Genomic DNA, 23,546 nt, shown 5'->3' with positions numbered 1-23,546 from the left:
TGTGTGTGTGTGTGTGTGTGGGAGAGAGAGTAAAAGATGCAGCAAATACAGAAAGAATCTGTGTCTGTGGGGCCCTGTTCCCCATTGAGTGATAGTACCCATGAAGGGGCGGAGTGTTGGGAAGAAATTCCGTCGTTTTGGCGTGAATGAGTTAGGATGTCAATGTAGGGGTGAAGGAGAAGGGGCGCGTGTTGTTGACAGGGGAATGTCATGGATTCGGGAAATATCAGGGGTCGTGGGGAGAGGTGCTGGTTGATATTGGGCAGAGGTTGCCTGACTTCGAGCTGTTCTGGACACTGCATCCGGGTCACTCTCTGCCCCGCTCCGCTCCCTCACCGGTGTTACAGACGCTCCCTCACCGCTATCTTCCCCAACTCTTACCGTTATCACTGGTCAAAACGTGGTCTGATGGAAAATTCTCCCCATTTACACAAAGGTTTACCCGTATTAATACCCTTCAATATCCCTTTAAAACTCTAACATAACTCTTACCCCAGAACTCTATTTGGTGCCTGGACAAAGGCCTCGCCTTCTCGACACCATTTGAATTCAGCATGATCCACTCTCCAGGTTGGAGACTTGTACTCATTCAACCTTCTCAAATCAGTTCCACTACGGGTTAACACCATGTTGTCTGGCAGACTTCCTTTTTATTTTAGCACATACCAAGAACGAATAATGTTTAACTCTTTCCTTACAGTTTGATATCACTCCACGTTTACTCTCTGCACTCCTATCCTCTTTCCTGTGTACAGACAGTCCTTCACTACCCTCTCCCACCCTCCATGTGTTACGACGCTACTTCACTACACTCCCTCCCTCTGTGAGATACAGACGCTCCCTCACCACATCTCTTAATGTTTTTCAGACGCACCCTCACCATTCTCCATCCGTCACTGTATTACAGAAACTCACTCATCCACCTCTCTCTCTCCTTCCCTCTATGTGTTACAGACGCACCCTCACCATTCTCCCTCCCTCACTGTGTTACAGACAGCACCCTTGCCACCCTCTCCGTGTCCCAGTGGCCTCAGAGGTTGGAGGTCCCGAGTGGCTCCAACGTGACGCTGCACTGCGAAGTTCTGGGGCTGACGGAGTCCCGGGTGATAATCTACCCCTACTGGGTGATCGGCGGGACGGGGAAGGGGGAAGAGGAACGTGTCGTCTACCCGCCCCCCAGGGAATCCCAGCAGGAAGCCGCCCTACCTCAGAGTGAGATCGGCGCGGGACTCTCCCTCCAACTCCGACACCTCCGCCCGAGCCACTCAAACACCTACCGCTGCCTGGCGTCCGTTCACCTTCCCGACCGGCAGCTGCTGCTCCGAGGGAACGGGACCGTGCTCCTGGTACGAGGTGAGTCTCCGGTCCCACTGCCCTCGCTCACCGGTAGCTGCCCGCGCATTCCAGCTTCCCTACTGGGATACGATCCCATATCCTGTCCAGTTTTAATATATAATTTTCCTGACTGCTGGGTTAGATCCCAGTCTCTAACCGGCTCATGGGCAGTACATCTGTGCATCTTTGGATGAATTGTGCATGTCTGAGGGGATGAGGGAGCTGGAGAATCGCGGTGGGAGAGAGGGAGGAGGGGACGCCAGAGGAGGGGAGGGAAGGGAAATGTCATGGATACGGGTTGAATGGGAGGAAGGACATGGGGAGAAGTGGGAGGGTTAGGCTGAGTTTGCCCGATCTTGGGCTGTGTTTGCCTAACGATAATTGTTTGAAATTTCGTTCCGTGTTCTTTACTGATTCGGCAATAGGCATTCGGGTCTGTATTGACAAACAAAGGGGACAACTGTACACACGTTAAACTACAACAATTTGTTTTATTAGTGTTGTATAACCATACAATACAAAAACGAAAACAAAGGGATAAGGATGTCACGAAAAACAAAGACTTCGCGTCCACTGATCGAGCTGATCTGCAGATGCGGGAAGGAATCACAGATCCACAAACTTCCATCTCTCTCTCTTTCTCTCTCTCACTCGACGTACTTGTCTCTATTTGCTCCAAGTCTTAGCATTATCACTGGTCGTAACGTGGTCTGCTGGAAAATTCTCCCCACTTACACAAAGATTTACCCATATTTATACCCTTCAATATCCCTTTAAAACTCTAACATAACTCTTACCCCAGAACTCTCCCTGAGGGGTCACTATTTGGGACCTGGACAAAGTCCTCGCCTTCCCGACACAAACTTTTATTAATCATGATCTACGCTCCATGCTGGAGACTTGTACTTAGTCCACTTTCTCAAATCAGTTCCACTCCGGGTTAACACCATGTTGTCTGGCAGACTTCCTTTTTATTCTAACACATACTAAGAACGAATAATTTTTAACTCTTTCCTTACAGTTTGATATCACTCCACGTTTACTCTCTGCACTCCTATCCTCTTTCCTGTGTACAGACAGTCCTTCACTACCCTCTCCCACCCTCCATGTGTTACGACGCTACCTCACTACACTCCCTCCCTCTCTGAGATACAGACGCTCCCTCACCACATCTCTTAATGTGTTACAGACGCACCCTCACCATTCTCCCTCCCTCACTGTGTTACAGACAGCACCCTCGCCACCCTCTCCGTGTCCCAGTGGCCTCAGAGGTTGGAGGTCCCGAGTGGCTCCAACGTGACGCTGCACTGCGAAGTTCTGGGGCTGACGGAGTCCCGGGTGATAATCTACCCCTACTGGGTGATCGGCGGGACGGGAGAGGGGGAAGAGGAACGTGTCGTCTACCCGCCCCCCAGGGAATCCCAGCAGGAAGCCGCCCTACCTCAGAGTGAGATCGGCGCGGGACTCTCCCTCCAACTCCGACACCTCCGCCCGAGCCACTCAAACACCTACCGCTGCCTGGCGTCCGTTCACCTTCCCGACCGGCAGCTGCTGCTCCGAGGGAACGGGACCGTGCTCCTGGTACGAGGTGAGTCTCCGGTCCCACTGCCCTCGCACACCGGTAGCTGCCCGCGGATTCCAGCTTCCCTACTGGGATACGATCTTATTTCCTGTCCAGTTTTAATATATAATTTTCCTGACTGCTGGGTTAGATCCCAGTCTCTAACCGGCTCATGGGCAGTACATCTCTGTATCTTTGGATGAATTGTGCAAGTCTGAAGGGATGAGGGAGCTGGAGAATCGCGGTGGGAGAGAGGGAGGGGGGACGCCAGAGGAGGGGAGGGAAGGGAAATGTCATGGATACGGGTTGAATGGGAGGAAGGAGATGGGGAGAAGTGGGAGGGTTAGGCAGAGTTTGCCCGATTTTGGGCTGTGTTTGCCTAACGATAATTGTTTGAAATTTCGTTCCGTGTTCTTTACTGAAGCAGCAATAGGCATTCGGGTCTGTATTGACAAACAAAGGGGACAACTGTACACGTGTTAAACTACAACAAATTGTTTTATTAGTTTTGTATAACCATGCAATACAAAAGGTATATGCAATAGAAAAGGTATAAGCAATACAAATCCCGAAAACAAAAGGTTAATGATGTAGCGAAAACAAAACACTTCCCGTCCACTGAACGAGCTGATCTGCAGATGCGGGAAGGAATCACAGACCCTCAATCTTTAAATTCTGTTCCTCTCTCACACGACGTCCTTGTCTCTATCTTCCCCAACTTCTACCATTATTACTGGTCGTAACGTGGTCTGCTGGAAATTTCTCCCGACTTACACAAAGTTTTACCCGTATTAATACCCTTCAATATCCCTTTAAAACTCTAACATAACTCTTACTCCAGAACTCTCCCTGATGGGTCACTCTTTGGTGCCTGGACAAAAGCCTCGCCTTCCCGACACAAACTTTTATTCATCATGATCTACTCAACAGGCTGGAGTCCTGTACTTCGTCCACTTTCTCAAATCCGTTCCACTCTGGGTTCACACCATGTTGTCTGACAGACTTCCTTTTTATTTTGACACAAACCAAGAACGAATCATGTTGAACTCTTTCTTTATAGTTTAATGTCACGCCACATTTAATCTCTGCCCCTCCCATCCTCTTCCTGTGTACAGACATTCCTTCACTCCTCCCTCCCTCCCTGTGTTACAGTCGCTACCTCATTACTCCCTCCCTCGCTGTGTTACAGACGCTCCCTCACTACTCCCTCCCTCGCTGTGTTACAGACGTTCGCTCACTACTCTCTCTCTCCATGTGTTACAGACGCTGGCTCACGTTTCTCCCTCCCTCGCTGTGTTACAGAAACTCCCTCATCCACTTCACTCTCTCCATCGCTCTATGTGTTACAGACGCTCCCTCACTACTCTCTCCCTCCCTGTGTTACAGTCGCTCCCTCACTACTCCCTCCCTCGCTGTGTTACAGACGCACGCTCACTACTCTCTCTCCATGTGTTACAGACGCTGGCTCACCGTTCTCCCTCCCTCGCTGTGTTACAGAAACTCCCTCATCCACTTCACTCTCTCCATCGCTCTATGTGTTACAAACGCTCCCTCACCATGTTACAGACAGCTCCCTCGCCACCCTCTCCGTGTCCCAGTGGCCTCAGCGGTTGGAGGCCCCGAGTGGCTCCAACGTGACGCTGCACTGCGAAGTTCTGGGGCTGACGGAGTCCCGGGTGATAATCTACCCCTACTGGGTGATCGGCGGGACGGGGGAGGGGGAAGAGGAACGTGTCGTCTACCCGCCCCCAGAGGGATCCCGGCAGGACGCCGCCCTACCTCAGAGTGAGATCGGCGCGGGACTCTCCCTCCAACTCCGGCACCTCCGCCCGAGCCACTCAAACACCTACCGCTGCCTGGCGTCCGTTCAGCTTCCCGACCGGCAGCTGCTGCTCCGAGGGAACGGGACCGTGCTCCTGGTACGAGGTGAGTCTCCGGTATCTCTCCGCTCGTTCACTTTCCACCGCCGCTTCCCTGATTCCTGCTGGGATTGGACCGCATGTCCAGTTCTGTTATTTCATATATATTATCCCGCTGAACGCTCGGATTAGATCCCAGCCTGTAACCCACTCCCAGCAATGTTATTCTATACATAAACCCCTGTACCCTCGGAATACATCCCATCCCTAGCTCGCCTCGGTGAACCGTCTCACTCTGAACTCCGATTTACTCTCAGGTTCTCCCCGGGAGCCACTGCCTCTTTACATCCTGCTCGGCCTGAAGGCGCTCGCACTGCTAGTCCTGACCACCGCGTACCGGCTCCCAAAGAGCAAGAGCGAACCAGCGCACCCAGTTTAGTTCCGTAAAGTGCGGACTCTGAAGCGACGGAGACAGTGGAGAAAAGGCCCCATCACTGCTGGCGGACCCAGGACTCTTCCTTAGTCCGTCCTCCTGCGGCCTGGACTGTGCCAATCACCAACTTTCTCCCACCGAGAGCAACAGATTCCCGACAGACCAAAGGACGTCCTTCATCGAGCCGATCATCTTCCAGCAATACTTGATGCCTGTCTGTGTGTGATCAGGAAATAGTCTGTTTCTCAGAGAATCCTTACCCTTACGGAAAACGAAGTTGTTGTTAAAATACTGGGTTAACTTGAGGGAGCAGAGGAATGATCACCCTGATAAAAGTTTGTTACAAGACTGTTGGGAACATCACGAGAAGAGTGTTTTTATTTCTGGGTGGCTGGGTTCTCATCACGTTGGGAATACGGGTTTGCTAGATTATGTAATTTGTCCCACTGTTACTGTTTCGTTAACCCACCATGATCTTTTCCAATGCATTTAGTTGATTTTAGGTTGCATGATTCAATGAAATCCAAGGATCCTGATATGCCCAAGAGTCTGCTGGTTCATCAGTATGTTAATGCAAATTATTGTGATACGTTAAACATTTTTACTGATGGATCAAAAGATAATTTAACAGGGAATGTCGGTGTGGCTGTATTTGTGCCTGATTTACAATAAAGTAACAATGAAGAAATGCCTTACTAACTATTTATCAGTGTATAATGCAGAACTGATTGCCATCGTTTTGAGCTTATAGTGGATGGAGGAAATCTGTCCTTGCAAAGTTATAATTTGTTCAGATACTTTTAAAAAGCTTTAAAAACCAACAGAAGGCAGCAAAAAAAAAAAAACGGGTTCTGAGCAAGATGAAATATGAAGGGAAGCCAGCCAATAATATGTAAGAGGGTACAAACTGTTTTTCCCAATATACAAGAGAGGTGACAGTTAACATCAGATGTTGGAAAATGTCACTGGAGAGGTAGTAATGGGGACAAAATATGGTGGAAGAACTAAACAGTATTTTCCTTCATTCTTCTCTTTAGAAGACAATAGCAGAATGCCAGAAATGCGAGAGTGTCAGGGGGCAGAATGAGTGACGTTGCCATTACGGGGGAGGTGGTGTTTGGGGAACTGACAGGTCTGAAAGTAGAAAGGTCACCTACCAACACTCCAGGATTCTGAACGGGGCTGTGAAGAGACTGTGGAGGCATTTCAAGAATCACTACATTCTGGAACGGGTCCTCGGGACTGATGTCACTCCACTACTTAAGAAGGGATAGAGGCAGAAGAAAGGAAATTGTAGGCCATTTAGCCTGCTTTAGTAGTTGGGAAGATGTTGGAGTCCATTACTAAGGATGAGCTTCAGGGTACTTGGATCCACATGATTAAATAGGCCAAAATCTGCATCACTTCCATCAGAGGAAACCTTGCCTACAAATCCATTGGAATTCCTTGAGGAGATGACTGACGGTATAGATAAAGGAGAGTCAATCCATATTGTTTATTTGGATTTTCAGAAGGCCTTTGACAAGATGTTGCACATGAGACAGTTTAACAAGTTAAGAGCCCATGGTATTACAGGCAGGATACTTGCTTGGATAGGAGATTGGATACATGGCAGGAAGGAAAGAGTGGGAATAAAGGGGCTGACTGTCTAGATTGTCCGTCTGGCGAATGGCGTCATTCCACAGCGATATACACTTAGGTAACGATCCTGGGATCGGGATGGTGAGGTTTGTCTTTCCGACAACAGCGGCCGGTGACTGCCGAAGTGGGGGTCCTGGAGCGGGAGCCCCGTTGGGGCGAGGGTAGGCGTGGGCGAAGCGTCTGTGTCTTGAAATTGTGCTGAGTCGAGGCTGGAGTTGACTGTCCTCTTTGTCTCACTCACACACCGACCGTTCGTCTCCCTCTCACACATGCGACCGTCCGTCTCTCTCTCTCTCTCTCTCTCTCTCTCTCTCTCTCTCTCTCTCTCTCTCTCTCTCTCTCTCTCTCTCTCTCTCTCTCTCTCTCTCTCTCTCTCTCTCTCTCTCTCGAAGATTAAGATGCATGGGATCCACAGTGAATTTAGCCATTTGGTCTCATAGAAGTCAGAGTGGTGGCAGGAGACCCATGTATACTGGTATTCCGTAGGGATCTGTCAGGGTCACACACTGTTGGTGATAATAGAAATATCTTGGAGGAGAATATAGCTGGGTGGTTTGTAGACAGCTCACGGGATGTAGATACGGGTAGAGAAATGGCATATGGAGACCACTTTCCAGATGATTGATAGGGCGGTAAAGAAGGCAAAGTTAAACAAGCTCAGTAAAATGTGTCAGTGATTGAAAACTAACGAGGAGAGTAAAGTCAGAATCAGGATCAGTTTTAAATTCACCCGCATCCGTCGTGAAATCTGTTAACTTCGCAGCAGAAGTACAAAGTAATACATGTTAAAATATAGAAAAATTAATAAATTAAAGCAACTTCATATATGTATATTGAATATTTACATGAAAAAACAGCACAAAAACAGAAATAATAAAATTGCATCGGTTCAAAGTCAATTTAGAAATCAGATGGCAGAGGTGAGAAGCAGTCCCCGGATTTGTTAAGTGCGGGTCATCAGTGCACAGTGAGAAACACGAAATACAGTTTTTCCGCCCAGTTGGTGACGTTAAAGATCGGAATCAGGAATATAACAAGCTGTACCAATCAGCACTGTCGGTTGTGTTTCAGAGCCTCTTTAATTGGAGCAGATCAGCCGGCGCCTCTCCACAGCGGCAGTGATGGTGTTTGGAGCGGCTGCTCCCTTCGGGCCTGGCATCATCCCACAACTGAATACCCTCAGGTAAAGGTCCCGGGATCGTGACGGTGGGGCTGTGCTGGTGGACACTACCGGACCGTTGTTGCCGAGACGGGGACGTTGTGATGGGTCGGGTCGGGTCAGCGACGGGGACAGATACCAGTACCGGCGACGCTTCCCACACAGGGATTTCGGGGGTGGGGATGGTGGCGGTGGGAGAGAAAGAGTCTGTGTGCCGGGAAACTGTGCTGAGCCAGGGTCGGGTTTATACGAGGAACGGGACTGTCCACACTTTCTCTGAGAGTAAAGTCCTTTACTAATCGAAAAAAATCGGAAAGATTTGGCAACACAACCTCGCCACCCTCTGGTCCGGCAGCACCAGAGGTCGATAAGATGCGGAGAGATTCTGATCTATTACTCCGTATCTCTGTTCATGTATACTGAACAGCGAACAGGGGACCCCACGCACCCATCATACAAACTCTTCTCCTTCCTGCCGTCTGGGAAAAGGCACTGAAGCATTCGGGCTCTCACGACCAGACTATGTAACAGTTTCTTCCCCCAAGCTATCAGACTCCTGAACCCGAAGCCTGGATTGACACCTTGCCCTATTGTCCTGTTTATTATTTATTGTAATGCCTGCAATGTTTTGTGAACTTTATGCAGTCCTGGGTAGCTCTGTAGTCTAGTGTCGTATTTTTTTTTTTACCCCTTATGTTGTTTTATTTACGTAGTTCAGTTTAGTTTGTGTACTGCGTCATGTAACATCATGGTCCTGCAAAAACGTTGTCTCATTTTTACTATGTATTTTTAAAAGTGTCTTGATTTGAAGTGCGTCTTGGACGCCTGACAGCTCAATGATAAAATACCTCACAGTTCGTGTATCAACCAGAGCGGCTGGGATGCGGGGAGGGGCTGGGGCGGGATTAAAGCGAGGTTCCTATCGGCTGTTCAGGTAATCCCGCCCATCTAGAGCCCACCTAGCAACACACACAAAATGCTGGTGGAACGCAGCAGGCCAGGCACCATCTATAGGGAGAAGCACTGTCGACGTTTCGGACCGAGACCCTTCGTCAGGACTAACTGAAAGGAAAGATAGTAAGGGATATGAAAGTGGGAGGGGGAGTCTGAAATGATAGGAGGAGACAGGAGGGGGAGGAATGAAGCTAAGAGCTGGAAAGGTGATTGATCAGCCTTCACCCTGATGGCATGAACATTGATTTCTCTAACTTCCGGTAATGCCCCTCCTATCCTTCTTACCCCATCCCTGACATACTTATTTTCCTTTTTTCTCTCTCTCTCTGCCCCTCTCAAAATCAGTCCTTGCTGTTCTCCATCTCCCTCTGGTGCTCCCCTTCCCCTTTCTTTTTCCCTAAGCCTCCTGTCCCCTGAATTCTCCAATTTCAGGTAATTCCCTCCCTCTCTTTCTCCCATCCGTTTCACCCTGCCTCCTCCTCCTGCAGCTGCCTATTACCTCTCTCACGATTCTGCCATCGTCTACTACACGTAGTGCTTTCCCCTTACATTCCTTCTTCACCTTTCCTACCTATCCCCTCCCGCACCCCTTAATCTTTCCTCTTACTGGGTTTTCACACGGCACTTAACAGCTTCTCCTTCCCACACTCCCCCCACCTTCTTTATGGGGCCCCTGCCCGCTCCCACTTCAGTCCTGACGAAGGGTCTCGGCCCGAAACGTTTCCATGGATAATGCCCAACCTGAGTTCCTCCAGCGTGTTGTGTGTTTTGCCATGATCCTTTCCCTCTCCAGCTCTGTATCCCATTTGCCAATCACCTTTCCAGCTCTCAGCTTCACCCTCCTCCTGTCTTCTCCTATCATTTTGTATTCCCCCTCCCCCTATCATATCCCTTACTATCCTTTCTTCTAGTTTGTCCTGACAAAGGGTCTCAGCCCAAAACGTCGACAGTGCTTCTCCCTATAGATGCTGCCTGGCCTGCTGTGTTCCACCAGCATTTTGTGTGTGTTGCTTGATTCGAACCATTATCTCTGGTCTTGAATTCTGGTGCTCATGCCACGAAACCAGTGAGGGGAGAGTGGGTGGTCAGAGACAAAGGAGGGAGGGAGAGAGGAGGAGAGGTGATAGCATGGGGGGAGGCAGAGAGTGAGTAGACAAGGAGGGGAAAAGGGGCAGGAAGTCAGAGTGGTAAAATAAGTAAAGTAAGGGCAATGCAGGGAAAGGGTGGCAGATTTAAGAAGAATGTACAAACATCTTACAGACCACGTTGAATTGAACTCTGAATTCTTACACCCCGAGCTGGCCGCTACACTATGGTGATGTGTCGCTTTGTGAGGAGAACAGACATTGGCATCCTTGGCCACTGGGTGTATGTGGTTCGACCAGGACAAGTGGTGATGTTCACTTCTGGGAACCTAAAACTCTCAACAGGGACAGGAACATGTACTCTGCCCACTTCCTAGAGTCAATGGCCATCTCCTTCATCCCCTTCTCCCTGACTGGGCAGGGAGATCAGATCTTTACTGATGAATCACAGTAGTTATTTAATAAGCTGCATAACCAGGTACAATAAAGGTCATCAGATTATACAGAGCAGAGAACAGGTCTGTCGGCCCAGCTGATCTATGTTGAGTGAATTGTGTACCTGGGTTGGTCCCATTTCTCTGCCTTGGGCCCATGTCCCTCTAACCCTTTCCTAACAATGTACGTGTCCAATTGTCTCTTAAATATTGTTATTGTACCTGTCACTATCACTTCCTCTCATTCCATTTACTCACCACCCTCTGCATGAATTCTTTAGATAGATACTTTATTCATCCCCATGGGGAAATTCAACTTTTTTCCAATGTCCCATACACTTGTTGTAGCAAAACTAATTACATACAATACTTAACTCAGTAAAGAATATGATATGCATCTAAATCACTATCTCAAAAAGCATTAATAATAGCTTTTAAAAAGTTCTTAAGTCCTGGCGGTAGAATTGTAAAGCCTAATGGCATTGGGGAGTATTGACCTCTTCATCCTGTCTGAGGAGCATTGCATCGATAGTAACCTGTCGCTGAAACTGCTTCTCTGTCTCTGGATGGTGCTATGTAGAGGATGTTCAGAGTTATCCATAATTGACCGTAGCCTACTCAGCGCCCTTCGCTCAGCTACCGATGTTAAACTCTCCAGTACTTTGCCCACGACAGAGCCCGCCTTCCTTACCAGCTTATTAAGATGTGAGGCGTCCCTCTTCTTAATGCTTCCTCCCCAACACGCCACCACAAAGAAGAGGGCGCTCTCCACAACTGACCTATAGAACATCTTCAGCATCTCACTACAAACATTGAATGACGCCAACCTTCTTAGGAAGTACAGTCGACTCTGTGCCTTCCTGCACAAGGCATCTGTGTTGGCAGTCCAGTCTAGCTTCTCATCTAACTGTACTCCCAGATACTTGTAGGTCTTAACCTGCTCCACACATTCTCCATTAATGATCACTGGCTCCATATGAGGCCTAGATCTCCTAAAGTCCACCACCATCTCCTTGGTCTTGGTGATATTGAGACGCAGGTAGTTTGAGTTGCACCATATCACAAAGTCCTGTATCAGTTTCCTATACTCCTCCTCCTGCCCATTCCTGACACACCCCACTATGGCGATTTCATCAGCGAACTTCTGCACATGGCAGGACTCCGAGTTATATTTAACCATCAGTCTCTTTAAATCTTTCACTGGAGTCCCGTGCCCTCTAGTTTTAAACTTCTGTTACGTAACCTCGTAACCAGGTAACTTACCAGCAAAGATAGCGGGATCAGCTGAGTCGGAAGCTACTATTTTCAAACGTTTTATTCAACAAGGGGCACAAACGTATGGTTAATACAAAACATTCAGATCATATACATCGTCAAACTGAATCTAAAACACCGGTGTAATAATAATCATTCAAAACACAAGCTCGATTGTTTTCTAGGGGTAATGTAGATTTTAGATCGTTTGCTGGGTATCTAAAAGTCTTTTTAGATCACTGCAGTTCCACCCGCTGCCACCGGTGGTGTCGCGTTGGTGCACGTTTGTTAGAGAGAGAGGGACAAGAGGTATTAGACTGTTTCACCTGGTCGGATCCTTGCGGAACACCGCTGTGGGATCAGAAGCACCGGCGCTCCGGTTGCTAGTTCAAAGCGAATGTCCAATGGGTCCAGCCACAGACTCCCGGTCCGGAGTCTAACGCACGTGGCTTCCTTCAGAAGGGCGTCCCGCTCCGACGGGACGCACTTTCGTGTCGTCTCTGGGTGTCTCCTTGGTGCGTCTGAGGCCCCGCCTCGGCAGCCCACCTTTATACGTCCTCGCAGGATCGCTGGTGTCAATCTCCCTCTCAACCAGCCCACTTTGCCCGAGGGCTTTACACGTGGTCTCCATGAGACAATGGTCAGAGTCACTTTATTCTGCTTCTCGAGAGGACGTGGTCTCCTGCACGTCTCTCCCCCTCTCCCGGTCAGTTGACCCCCCCTTGACTAAGGCTCTTGCGATTCTCACAAAGGAGGGGGCTGAGCCCATAACACTTCTGAATCAGGTTTATTATCATCGGCACGTGTCGTGACATTTGGCAACTTAGCAGCAGCAGTTCAATGCCAATAATGAATAATAAGTAAATACGGTATACCTATGTTGAATTGATTAAAAATCATGCAAACAACAAAAGCAATATACATGTTAAAAAGTGAGGTACTGTAGTGTTCAAGGGTTCAATGTCCATTTAGGAATCGGATGGCGGAGGGGAAGAAGCTGTTCCTGAATCGCTGAGTGTGTGCCTTCAGGCTTCTGTATCTCCTACCTGAAGGTAACAGTGAGAAAAGGGCATGCCCTGGGTGCTGCAGAGCCTTTACAATCGACACCACCTTTCTGAGACACCGCTCCCTGAAGACGTCCTGTGTAATTTGTAGACTAGTACCCAAGATGATGCCAACTAAATTTACAACCCTCTGCTTCTTACAGTCCTGTGCAGTAGCCCCCCCCCCCCGATAGCAGACAGTGGTGCAACCCATCTTTCTCCCCACCCTGGAGAAAAGACTGTGGCTTAGCAACGCCCCTCATTATTAAAAAAAAACTGAGGTACCTCTCAGCCCCTTGGCTCAAGAGAAAACACTCTCATCCTGTCCTTATCCATAACTAAAACCCTCCAGTCCCAGTAACAGCTTCATAAATCTTTCCTGTACCCTCTCCAGCTTAATGACATCCTTCCTATAACTGGGTAAACAGAACTTCATAGAATTCTCCCAGTGTGGTCTCAGCAATGTCTTGTACAACTGTAATATGACATCCCAACTCCTGTGCTCATTTCAGTCATACATGATGCCCAGTGTGCCAAACACCTTCTCACCACCCTGTTTACCTGTGTGACCCCATCAGTGAATTACTCTCCTATAACGCTGGGTATCTCTGTCTACAACTCTCAACTGAGAGTGTGTCAGAGGGCGAAGATGTCCTCAGAGTGATCTCCAGGCCCATGAGACATCTTGTGAGGGCAGGGATCCGGATGACAGTCTAGACTGAGGCAGTGTGGCTGAGTGCTCGCCCGCATCACTGAGCCACTGTCTGACCAGCCACTGCCAGCCGAGCTGCCTCGCCGAACCGTTAGCTGACTGACTGTGTTCTCTCAAGAATTTTACGTCTTTTGCTCCTATCTGTTTGCTGTGTCTGTTTCCTGTGTTTTCCACATGTGCAGTGGGTGAGGGACGGGAGTGTTCAAATATCCCAGGAGTCCAGACTGGCACCTGTTGCCCTGTCCCTGCACCTGGACAGGTGTGGTCCAATTCCATAACTCACTCCTGACCTCAAACTTTCTCCCTCCTCAGATTCCTCGCAGTCTGTGTCTGGGTGATGACAGTCGGATCTGTTCTTGGTAAGTTTACCCCAGTGTGGAGGAAGCTTCATTTGGTCTGAGCCCGGGAGTATGTGATGGGATGGTGGGGAGCTTCACTCTGTGTCCCACCCTTGGAGTGTTATGGTCCGGTCCGGAGCCCGCATTCCAGGTCTTGATCCGGTCTGCGGACACCGGACTCCGGGTCTTGTAGCTGTCCTCTTTTCACCCTTGAGCGCAATTAGTCACACCTGTGGGTCATTGTGGCTTGTTGGGGCTCAAGGAGGTGCACCTGATGCCCATCATCTGGCAGTGTATATAGGGGGCTCCGGGACTGAGTGCAGTTGGGGGTTGTCCTGCCTATCATGTTCCTCTGGTTGCCCTGGCTTGGAGGACCCCTCATTAAAGATGAGTTCTTTGAGTAAGTCTGGCAGTCACCCTGGACCTAGTTCCCTTCCTATCTCTTGCCTCCGTTGGGCAACACCTGGCTGGACAGCTGTTGCCCGGTGGGGGACTCTGCCCCTTTCCATCCCTTTCCATCCCTCGCTGCTGACGGGTTGTGCCCCGCAACCTACCCAGGTGCCCTGTGACCTGCTCAGGGCCCCATGTTCCTGCCTGGGAGGTCCAGGCCCTGCCTAGGAGTTATACAGCCTGCCCAGTAAACTCCTAGACTCTGCCTGAACTCCAAGATCTGGCCTTGCCTGTACTCTGGGATCCTCCTTGCCTGAACTCTAAGACTCTCCCGGAACCCCAGAATCACATTGAACGTCACGTCCCTCAGGCACACCATGGTCTCCACATCTTGTCTATCGTTTAGTTGTTCCCGTCCTGCCCCTAGTACTTCAGTGCCTGCATCCTGCACTTGGGTCCAGCCTCCTGTCCCCTTATGACAGGGAGTGGGCATTGGGACAGTGTGAAAGGGACTTCACTCTGTGTCTGACCCCAGGAGTGTGTGATGGGACGGTGTGGAGGGAGCTTCACTCTGTGTCTGACCCCGGGAGTTTGTGACGGGACGGTGCGGAGGGAGCTTCACTCTGTGTCTGATCCCGGGAGTGTGTGATGGGACAGTGTGGAGGGAGTTTCACTCTGTGCCCGACCCAGGGAGTGTGTGATGGGACGGTGCGGAGAGAGCTTCACAGTGTGTCTGACCCAGGGAGTGTGAGATGGGAGTGTGTAGAGGGAGTTTCACTCTGTGTCTGACCCCGTGAGTGTGTGATGGAATGGTGTGGAGGGAGCTTCACTCTGTGTCTGACCCCAGGAGTGTGTGATGGGACGGAGTGGAGGGAGCTTCACTCTGTGTCTGACCCTGGGAGTGTGTGACGGGACGGTGCGGAGGGAGCTTCACTCTGTGTCTGACCCCGGGAGTGTGTGATGGGACGGTGCGGAGAGAGCTTCACTCTGTGCCCGACCCCGGGAGCGTGTGATGGGACAGTGCGGAGAGAGCTTCGCTCTGTGTCTGACCCTGGGAGTGTGTGATGGGAGTGTGTAGAGGGAGTTTCACTCTGTGTCTGACCCCGGGAGTGTGTGATGGGACGGTGCGGAGAGAGCTTCACTCTGTGTCTGACCCAGGGAGCATGTGATGGGACGGTGCAGAGAGAGCTTCACTCTGTCTCTGACCCAGGGAGTGTGAGATGGGAGTGTGTAGAGGGAGTTTCACTCTGTGTCTGACCCCGAGAGTGTGTGATGGGACGGTGCGGAGAGAGCTTCACTCTGTGTCTGACCCAGGGAGCGTGTGATGGGACGGTGCAGAGAGAGCTTCACTCTGTGTCTGACCCAGGGAGTGTGAGATGGGAGTGTGTAGAGGGAGTTTCACTCTGTGTCTGACCCCAGGAGTGTGTGATGGAATGGTGTGGAGGGAGCTTCACTCTGTGTCTGACCCCGGGAGTGTGTGACGGGACGGTGCGGAGGGAGCTTCACTCTGTGTCTGACCCCGGGAGTGTGTGATGGGACAGTGTGGAGGGAGTTTCACTCTGTGTCCGACCCCGGGAGTGTGTGATGGGAGAGGGTGAAAGGGTCTTCACTCTGTGTCTGACCCTGGGAGTGTGTGATGGGAGAGGGTGAAAGGGTCTTCACTCTGTGTCTGACCCCGGGAGTGTGTGATATGACGGTGGGGTGCTGAAGGTGGGAACGTAAGGGTGATGACCTCCCCCCGGCCCCAATGACCAGGAACACACTTTTCTCGACAGGTCAGCGTGGCATCTGCCATTTCTTTCCAGACACCAGCTCCTTCAGCTGCCCCTGTTTTCCGACTGCTGCACAGAGCCTGCACCTTCACAACATTGCAGGACCCTTCAGAGATGTCTGCATCAGGGGGGAGTGGAACGGACTATGCTGTCGAAACGCCACCCTGGCCAGAGTGGATGCTGACCGTGTTATCCTGAACTACAGCCGGGTTATCCCCCGCACCATCTACTGTGAGATCGGCCCCGGCACGACAGGTAGGTGCTGGGGGAGAGGGTCCGATACTCTGTGATCCCACTATTCCGATTGTTTAATATCCGTGTTTCCCCTGTCTCCCATCTGCATATCCACGTAAGCCAGTTTGTTCTCCCTCTTGAACTTAGAACTGTTAATTAAACGCCTAACTAACCTAATCCTGTCATAAGGTGGGCGTTGGGACCGGACCCAAATGCAAGGCACAGACACTGAACTACCAGGAACAGGACTTGGCGTGAGAAGGAAACGAGGAAAGTGGGGAAGAAAGGACACTGGACACGACACAGGCCCCAGATGAGACAAGGACTCTGGGCCTGGGCTGGGACTTGACGAGGATAGCGGAACCAGGACATGGAACTGGGAACTAGGAGTCTGGGCTTGGACTCCGAGCCAGAGACTGGACAAGGACCCAGAACCTGGGTCTTGATTTGGGCTCGGATTCCAGAACTAGGCAAGAACAAGACGTGGCTACAGGACAAGGAGAGGCAACAGGACTGGACGTGAGACTCCTGGACAGGACAAGGGAACCCCAGCTCAGGACAAGGGAACCCCAGCACTGGGCTGGGTGAGACACATGGACAAAATGAAAAGACAAAGCTGTTGCTTGGACAGGACAAGATTCTTGGACGTGACTAGGACTGGACGAGAACCCGAAGCCTTAACTTGGTCGAGGAAGAGACAGGAATACAGAGCCACGGTTGAGGAAGAGAGAGGATCATGGAACATAGAGCCGAGACCCCTCCTTGGGTACACGATGTAGGGCTGGGACTCATTACACAGAATGCAGAATACGACAAGATGGTTCCCAACATTAGGTAGCGGCAAACGGCTGGACCTACCTAACAAAGGCGTGGACACAAAGATAGTTCCCAACGCTAGGTAGCGGCAAACAGCTGGACGAACCTAGCGGAGGCATGGACACAGAGACAGTTCCTCATCTTACTCCGGTGGTTGAACTTGACAGCAGTGAAGGCGGGGGTTACAGGTAAGGTGAGGCTCCAGGCGGAAGGGGAAGGGAAGGGGAAGGGAAGGGAAGGTGAAGGGAAGGGATTTGGACAGGAACAATCCAGCAGCCAGAGGCTGAATCCTGAAGCTATTTATGAAGCCAGACCAAATGAGAATCAGTTGCCTCAACAGAAACTGGGGGAAACCGGAAAATCTGGAATAAGGGCTATCGACCGGACCGTGAACTGGAATGCGGATTTCACAGACCAGACCATGACAAATCCCTGCTGTCTACACAATGTCCACATCCATCCATTCTCTATACATTCATGTGTCTCTCTACAAATGTTGTAAGAACATCTGAACTCTGGTATCCGCTTCCCCCATCATCCTTGTTGGCTCATTCAGCAGTCCATCACTCACGGTGATTTCCAAAACATTAACAGTAAAAATCAAATAAAGTTACCAATTTTGGTTAAATGTCTACCCTCTAGTGTTAAGCATCTCGACAATGGGGGGATGATGTGGCTGTCTTCTATCTATCGAGACGAGGGGCATGGATGGGGTGAATAAGGTTATGCAGAGGTTTAAGCAGCACTTTCACCCGGCAGAAGGTCCATACCTGGAATAAGCAGCCAAAATATGGTCTTTATGCAGGTTCATTAACAAGAAATAAGTCACTCAGAAAGGGACATGGATTGGAAAGGTTTTGGAATAAATGCAGGCCAATAGGACTGGCTCTGTTGGTTTGTGCCCCAAATGGCCTGTTTCTCTGGTTATGATTATGTCGCTGTCCTGGGACAGGCTCATCCCTTGCTCCCTTTGCACCGAGCTTACAGCTCCTCCCCACAGGACTCGTCCGACCTCGGAGAAGTGCGGATCTAAGGTAGCAGCTCGGTTCTGAGGTGTACCCGCCGTGTTTTGCAGGTGTGGAGTGTCCCAGCCAGAGGATACAAGCAGACCGGTTGTCTATACCACCACAGATGACATCTCAGAAGCCAGTGACCACCGGGACAGACGGAAGAGAGGTGGAGGACACCACTACGAGTGCAAATGTGTGGATAGTAATTCCAGGTGAGCCTTCCCCTTCCGTACCTGAAGACTGAAGTGAGCTGTTCTAGGATGTAGCAACAGAATGAGGCCATTCAGCCAATTGAGTCCATTGCTCCATTCTGGCATGGGTGATTTTTCTCAGTCCTATCCTCCCACCTTCTCCATGAGAGTCAAGAATAAATGTTGGACCATGGAAAATTAGGCTGGAGAAGTAGTAATGTGTGACATAGAAATTTGCAATCAAATCAATAAGTATTTTGCATCTAACTTCACTGTGTAAGACACCAGCAGTATGCCAAAAATCCAAGAGTGTCAGTGCAGAAGTGAGTGTCGTTGCTATTTCTAATGAGAATGTGATTGGGAAGCTGGAAGGTCTGCAGGTAGATACGTCACCTGGACCATGGACGATACACCAGGGTTCTGAAGACATTGAGGCATTGGAAATGATCGTTCAGTTAGCCCGACTTCACTGGTTGGGAAGGTTGAGGATGAGGTTTCTGGATACTTGCAGGCACATGATTAAATAGGCCAAAGTCAGCATGGGTTCCTTCAGAGGAAATCTTGCCTGACAAATCTTGATGGAATTCTTTGGGAAATAACAGGCAGGTTGGACAAAGGAGAGCCAGTGGGTGTTGTTTACTTGGAATTTCAGAAGGCCTTTGATAAGCTGCCACACATGAGACTGCTAAAGATGATAAGAGCTCATGGTATTACAGGAAAGATTCTGTTATGGATAGAAGATTGGCTGAAGGGCAAGAGGATAAGAGTTGGAGGGGTGGAAAAAGGAGACATTTCTGCTTGGCTGCCAGTGAGTAGTGGTGTTCCACAAGTTTTAGTGTTGGGACCACTTCTTTTCTCGTTGCATATCATTGGTTTGCTTCAGGGAATTGATTGCTTTGTGGCCAGGTATGTTGAGTTACGTACCCCGTAACTGGGTGTCTGACCAGCAGAGAAAGAAGAATCCGTTGGAGTCTGGTGGTACTATATATCAAAAGTGTTTATTAGTAAAATAAGCAAAACAATACCAATAATGCAATTATACATATAACACAAGTTAGCAGTAATAAACCTAAAAGTGTAGAAAGAATAATCAATAATAAACAAACTCCATCGATGTCTAGGGGTAAATGAATTGTCATAGAAAAGTACAAAGTTTCTTTCAGTTCATGAGTGCTGATGTAGTTATCGTTGTTGTATTGAAATCGCTTTGTGGCCAGGTATGTTGATTACACAAATAGAAGTGGAGGAGTAGGTAGCGTTGAGGAAACAAGAAGTGTCTTGGAAAGGTCTTGGACAGATTCAGAGAATGTGCAAAGAGGTTGCAGATGGAACACGGTGTAGGGAAGTGTACGGTCATGCACTTTGGTAGAAAGTGTGGACTGATTGTTGCCAGACAGGGTGTTTGAGTATCTCAGAAACTGCTGATCTCCTGGCATTTTCACACACAACAGTCTCCAGGGTTTACACAGAATATGTGAAAACAAAACAAAACAAAATCCAGTCAGCAACAGTTCTGTGGGTGAAAATGCTTTGTTAATGAGGGAGGTCAGAAGAGTACGGCCAGACTGGTTCAAGCGCACAGGAGGGCGGCAGTAAGTCACAGTGAGACAGTGGTGTGTAGCAGAGCATCTTTGAACGCATGAGATGTCAATCCTTGAAGTGGATGAGTGACAGCAGCAGAGACCATGTACATACACTCAAGTGGCTACTTTGTCCATCTAAAGACTTGGCCTCAATCTGCAGATCCAACACGTTCGGAATGACAAATTTCCTCATCTTATTTCCAAAGTGACTTCCCTTTATCCTGTCACAAACAAGAGAAAAACTACAGATGCTGGAATTCAAACTACACACACAAAATGTTGGAGGAACTCGGCAGGCCAGGCAGCATCTATGGAAAACAGTAAACTATTCCCAATGAAGGGTCTCGGCATGAAACGTTGACTGTTTACTCTTTTCCATAAATGTTGCCTGGCTTGCTGAGTTCCTCCAGTATTTTGTATATGTTCCTTTATCCTGTTACTGTTTCCTCAGATCCTGATAGAAAAGTCCCCCCTTCCCTCATCATTCAGAACTCCAGCGAACACAGGCCCAGAAACATCAAACACTTCCCAGCAGTTATTGTGAACTTCTGGACTGCCCATCCCCCCAAATGCCACCTTTCATTCAAAGTAACTAGAAACACACTGACCAACACAATATTCCAAATGAGCCCTCACCAGTGTCTTGTACAACTGCAATGTAATGTTCTAGTTTCTGTACTCTGTGCCTTGACTGATGAAGGCCAGTGTGCCAAACACCTTCTTCACCATCCTGTCTACAGGTGACACCATGTTTACAGAACCCTGTACCTGTGATTTATAAACGGGATGGAGAGATACAAAAGGCAGTGAAGATGGGGAGTAAGTGGGACTATGGGATGGATGGAGGTATGGCTGGGATGGGTGTGGATGGTGATGCAGCCATGGGAGTGGGGAGGAGGTTGGGTATCAGATCTTTTCATATCAATCGAGTTTGTTTCTGGTGAAACCAGTCTAATTGTAACATTTCCATTCTACAGTGGTGCTGCTGGGAGTCATTATGCTTGCTGTCCCGGTTCTCAATCTGTGGTAAGTGACCTTGTTATTTCCTGGGGAATCCTAGTGTTCAGTTCTCTCAACTACGACATCCTCGCTCACGGCCTGTCCGATGCCCTACATCGCGCACCGCCTCTGACCCATCTCTGTTGCTCGGTGAACAGACTCTCAGTGACCTTCCCCTCTGTTGTACCTCCAGGAGACAACGTCAGGAAATGTGTCCAAGAATGATGGCCTATCTGGAGATGCGCATGGGGTAGGGGGGCGGGATGTATACCGCTGAACAAGTGTATGTAAATATGGAATAACAGAGTGCCACGTGGGTGGCGAAAAGTGTGAAAATGTAAAGACAGCAATGGAAACAGTTGTAAAGGATTGAAAGTCATTGCATGGTTTATTGTATATAATTTATTTTTGAAAAAGTATATTTTGTTTAATAAAAAAAACTCAGTTGGTAACAAATCACAGATTTGGCACCCTGTGGTCCAACATCAATCAGAAAAGTATCTTCCCACCACTACCTTCGATTTCTGATCACCAGCCAATGTTGGATCCAATTATCTGGCTCACCTTGGACTCCAAGTGCCTTCCAGACCAGTCCTCCATATCCAAGATCTTACAAAAGTGTATGCAGATAACATCTACCTCACTGCCCTTATAAATCATTTTATTTACCACCTTAAAAAGACTCAGGCAAATTAGATGGACAGGAATTAACTCTACAAAGATGAGCTAAAGTGCCTGTATCTGGAAAACTCTGTGACTTTCCCAGCCAAAAGCCAGTCAGATCCACAGTTGTCCCTTGTAGATTGCACATCTCCCAGGATGTACCATGTATAAGGGAATCTACAGACCCCTGTGTGGGCATGCACCTCTGGGTCAGCTCTGCAAGCCCAGGTGTGGGATTTGAATGCATTCCAGGATCTCCTGGAAGTAATTCCTGCCTCTTTCCCAAATATATGTGAATGACAGAGGTAATTTTATTGGCTGTGAACAAAACTGACCCCTGGTGTGAGAGGGATCAGTGTTATGATATGAATTTTAGTACTTATGGGTTATAAATTATTCTTGTATTTATGACAATACAGTATTAAATTAAAGTATTCAACTGGATTGAGGGACTGTGGAAAGAGATTAGGAATAATATCTTTTATAATTTTTTGATCACGTGTGCCGAAATAGGCAACAATCTTCTAAAGTGAACTCTCTTGTGTGCCATTGTAATTTTGAGCAGAGTTTATGATTAATTTGTAACAATAAATATGTACTTTTTCCTTAAAGAATGTTGTGTTCGTTATGGACATGTATTCACTGTTTTACTATTAATACAAGTATAACAGGCAGATTGCCATCGACATTCTGTCCCGTCTTGTAATCAGAAGGAGGTTGTCCCAATGCCGTTTGTGCACTGCTGCCGGTTTAGAATAAATCAGAGTGTGACACAGCACCGTGCACTTTCAGTTCCAACAATTCTTGAAGTACAACAGGAGGAATGCATGAAGTGTCAGGCAGTGAACAAGGGGAGCATCTACAAAACAGGGAAGGAGATTGACCAAACAGTTGTATCACACATGCACACAGTCACACTCACACTCACACGCACACACATACACTCTACTTTCTTACATTTGGACCATAATAGATAGGGACAGGATTAGGCCACTCGGCCCATTGAGTCCACTCTCCCATTCCATCATGGCAGAACACATCGCATTGCCCTCCTTTGTATTAAACTCCATCTGCCCCTCTCTGCACAACCCTCCATCCGATCTGTATCCAAGCCAACTTTCCTCCCATCCACAAGACCATCAACTTGTCTTTGACACAAACCTACCAATTATATCTTCACCGTTCACACACAACTGATTTATTATCATATCACACAAGTTACCCTTTGATACATCACAGAGTAACACACATCAATCAGATAAGCAACCTCCCAACTCTACCTTCAACTGGTCACCAATTAACCAGTTTACCTTGGACCTCAAGAGCCCCTGGACCAGCTCTCCCTATCAAAGATCTAACCAAAGTATATGTCGATAACATCCACCTTACTGTTGTTGTCAATCCTTGTCCTTGTCAATCCAAAAATTAATGGGAGGGGGTTGAATTCTCCTGTGCAAGGAGGATCTGAAGGGCCTGTATAGTTCTGTGACATTCCAGGCCAACCAATTCCCATATGGAATTGATGATTGTTTGTCTACCAGGCGTCCGATGTATGGGGGAAACTCTGGACCCCTGGGTGCATGTGCACCCCTGGGTCAGTTATGTAAAACCGGGTTTCCAGGCATTCAACTGCAGATACTAAGCATGGGCTTTTCACGCAGTCCACAATCTCATGGGAGTAATTCCTGCACTAGTGAAACAGGTTCAATTCCCACCACTGCCAGTAAGGAGTTTGTATTCTCTCCCCATGACCATGTGGGTTTCATCCGGGTGATCCAGTTTCCTCCCACAGACAGCTGGTAGGTTAATTGGTGATTGTAAACTGTCCCGTGATTAGGCTAGGATTAAATCAGGGTGTTACTGGGTGGTGTGTCTCCAAGCACCAGAAGGGGCCGTTCCGTGCTGTATCTCAATAAATAAACAAACTCATCAACATTAAAAGTTACACGTAGAGTTGGCAACTGTAAACATCGTTAAAGCTATGAGGAGATTTCACATTGACTTTGTCAACAGTAAAAGTTTTTCACGATACATGTATAATCACACGCTCAGATCCTTAACAATCATGTATGCAATTCCA

At 48.7% G+C, this 23,546-nt stretch overlaps 2 protein-coding genes across 10 annotated transcripts in view; both read left to right on the top strand.

Annotated features, from left to right (window-relative positions):
- LOC140732524 (uncharacterized) overlaps nt 1-5,876 on the top strand; it is a 155,318-nt gene extending 149,442 nt beyond the window's left edge. For 4 of the 9 annotated variants that reach the window (XM_073055304.1, XM_073055300.1, XM_073055296.1 and 1 more), the window contains exons 3-6: nt 955-1,353; nt 2,564-2,923; nt 4,355-4,822; nt 5,073-5,876. In XM_073055304.1, coding sequence (XP_072911405.1) covers nt 955-1,353; nt 2,564-2,923; nt 4,355-4,822; nt 5,073-5,194 — 1,349 coding nt within the window. In that variant the 3' untranslated portion in view covers nt 5,195-5,876. The remainder of the gene's footprint in view (nt 1-954; nt 1,354-2,563; nt 2,924-4,354; nt 4,823-5,072) is intronic. The other 5 variants (XM_073055322.1, XM_073055314.1, XM_073055319.1 and 2 more) reach the window with 3 other exon arrangements.
- Nucleotides 5,877-7,903: 2,027 nt separating this feature from the next.
- On the top strand, nt 7,904-22,067 carry LOC140732649 (uncharacterized). Its single transcript, XM_073055346.1, has 6 exons — nt 7,904-8,012; nt 13,783-13,829; nt 15,974-16,225; nt 18,096-18,242; nt 20,782-20,830; nt 20,997-22,067. Exons 1-6 carry the CDS (start codon nt 7,951-7,953, stop codon nt 21,055-21,057), a joined length of 618 nt encoding a protein of 205 aa, XP_072911447.1. The 5' UTR covers nt 7,904-7,950; the 3' UTR covers nt 21,058-22,067.
- Nucleotides 22,068-23,546: the final 1,479 nt, after the last annotated feature.

This window comes from Hemitrygon akajei, chromosome 1, assembly GCF_048418815.1.
Source record: "Hemitrygon akajei chromosome 1, sHemAka1.3, whole genome shotgun sequence".
Lineage (NCBI taxonomy): Eukaryota > Metazoa > Chordata > Chondrichthyes > Myliobatiformes > Dasyatidae > Hemitrygon > Hemitrygon akajei.
This window is presented reverse-complemented; position numbering and strand designations above follow the sequence as displayed.

Bases quoted from the DNA above. Each gene is read 5' to 3' on its own strand.
- LOC140732649 (XM_073055346.1), top strand. From the start codon at position 7,951: ATGGTGTTTGGAGCGGCTGCTCCCTTCGGGCCTGGCATCATCCCACAA. The intron at 16,226-18,095 runs GTAGGTGCTGGG...CGTGTTTTGCAG, and splicing joins GATCGGCCCCGGCACGACAG to GTGTGGAGTGTCCCAGCCAG. The intron at 18,243-20,781 runs GTGAGCCTTCCC...TCCATTCTACAG, and splicing joins TGTGTGGATAGTAATTCCAG to TGGTGCTGCTGGGAGTCATT.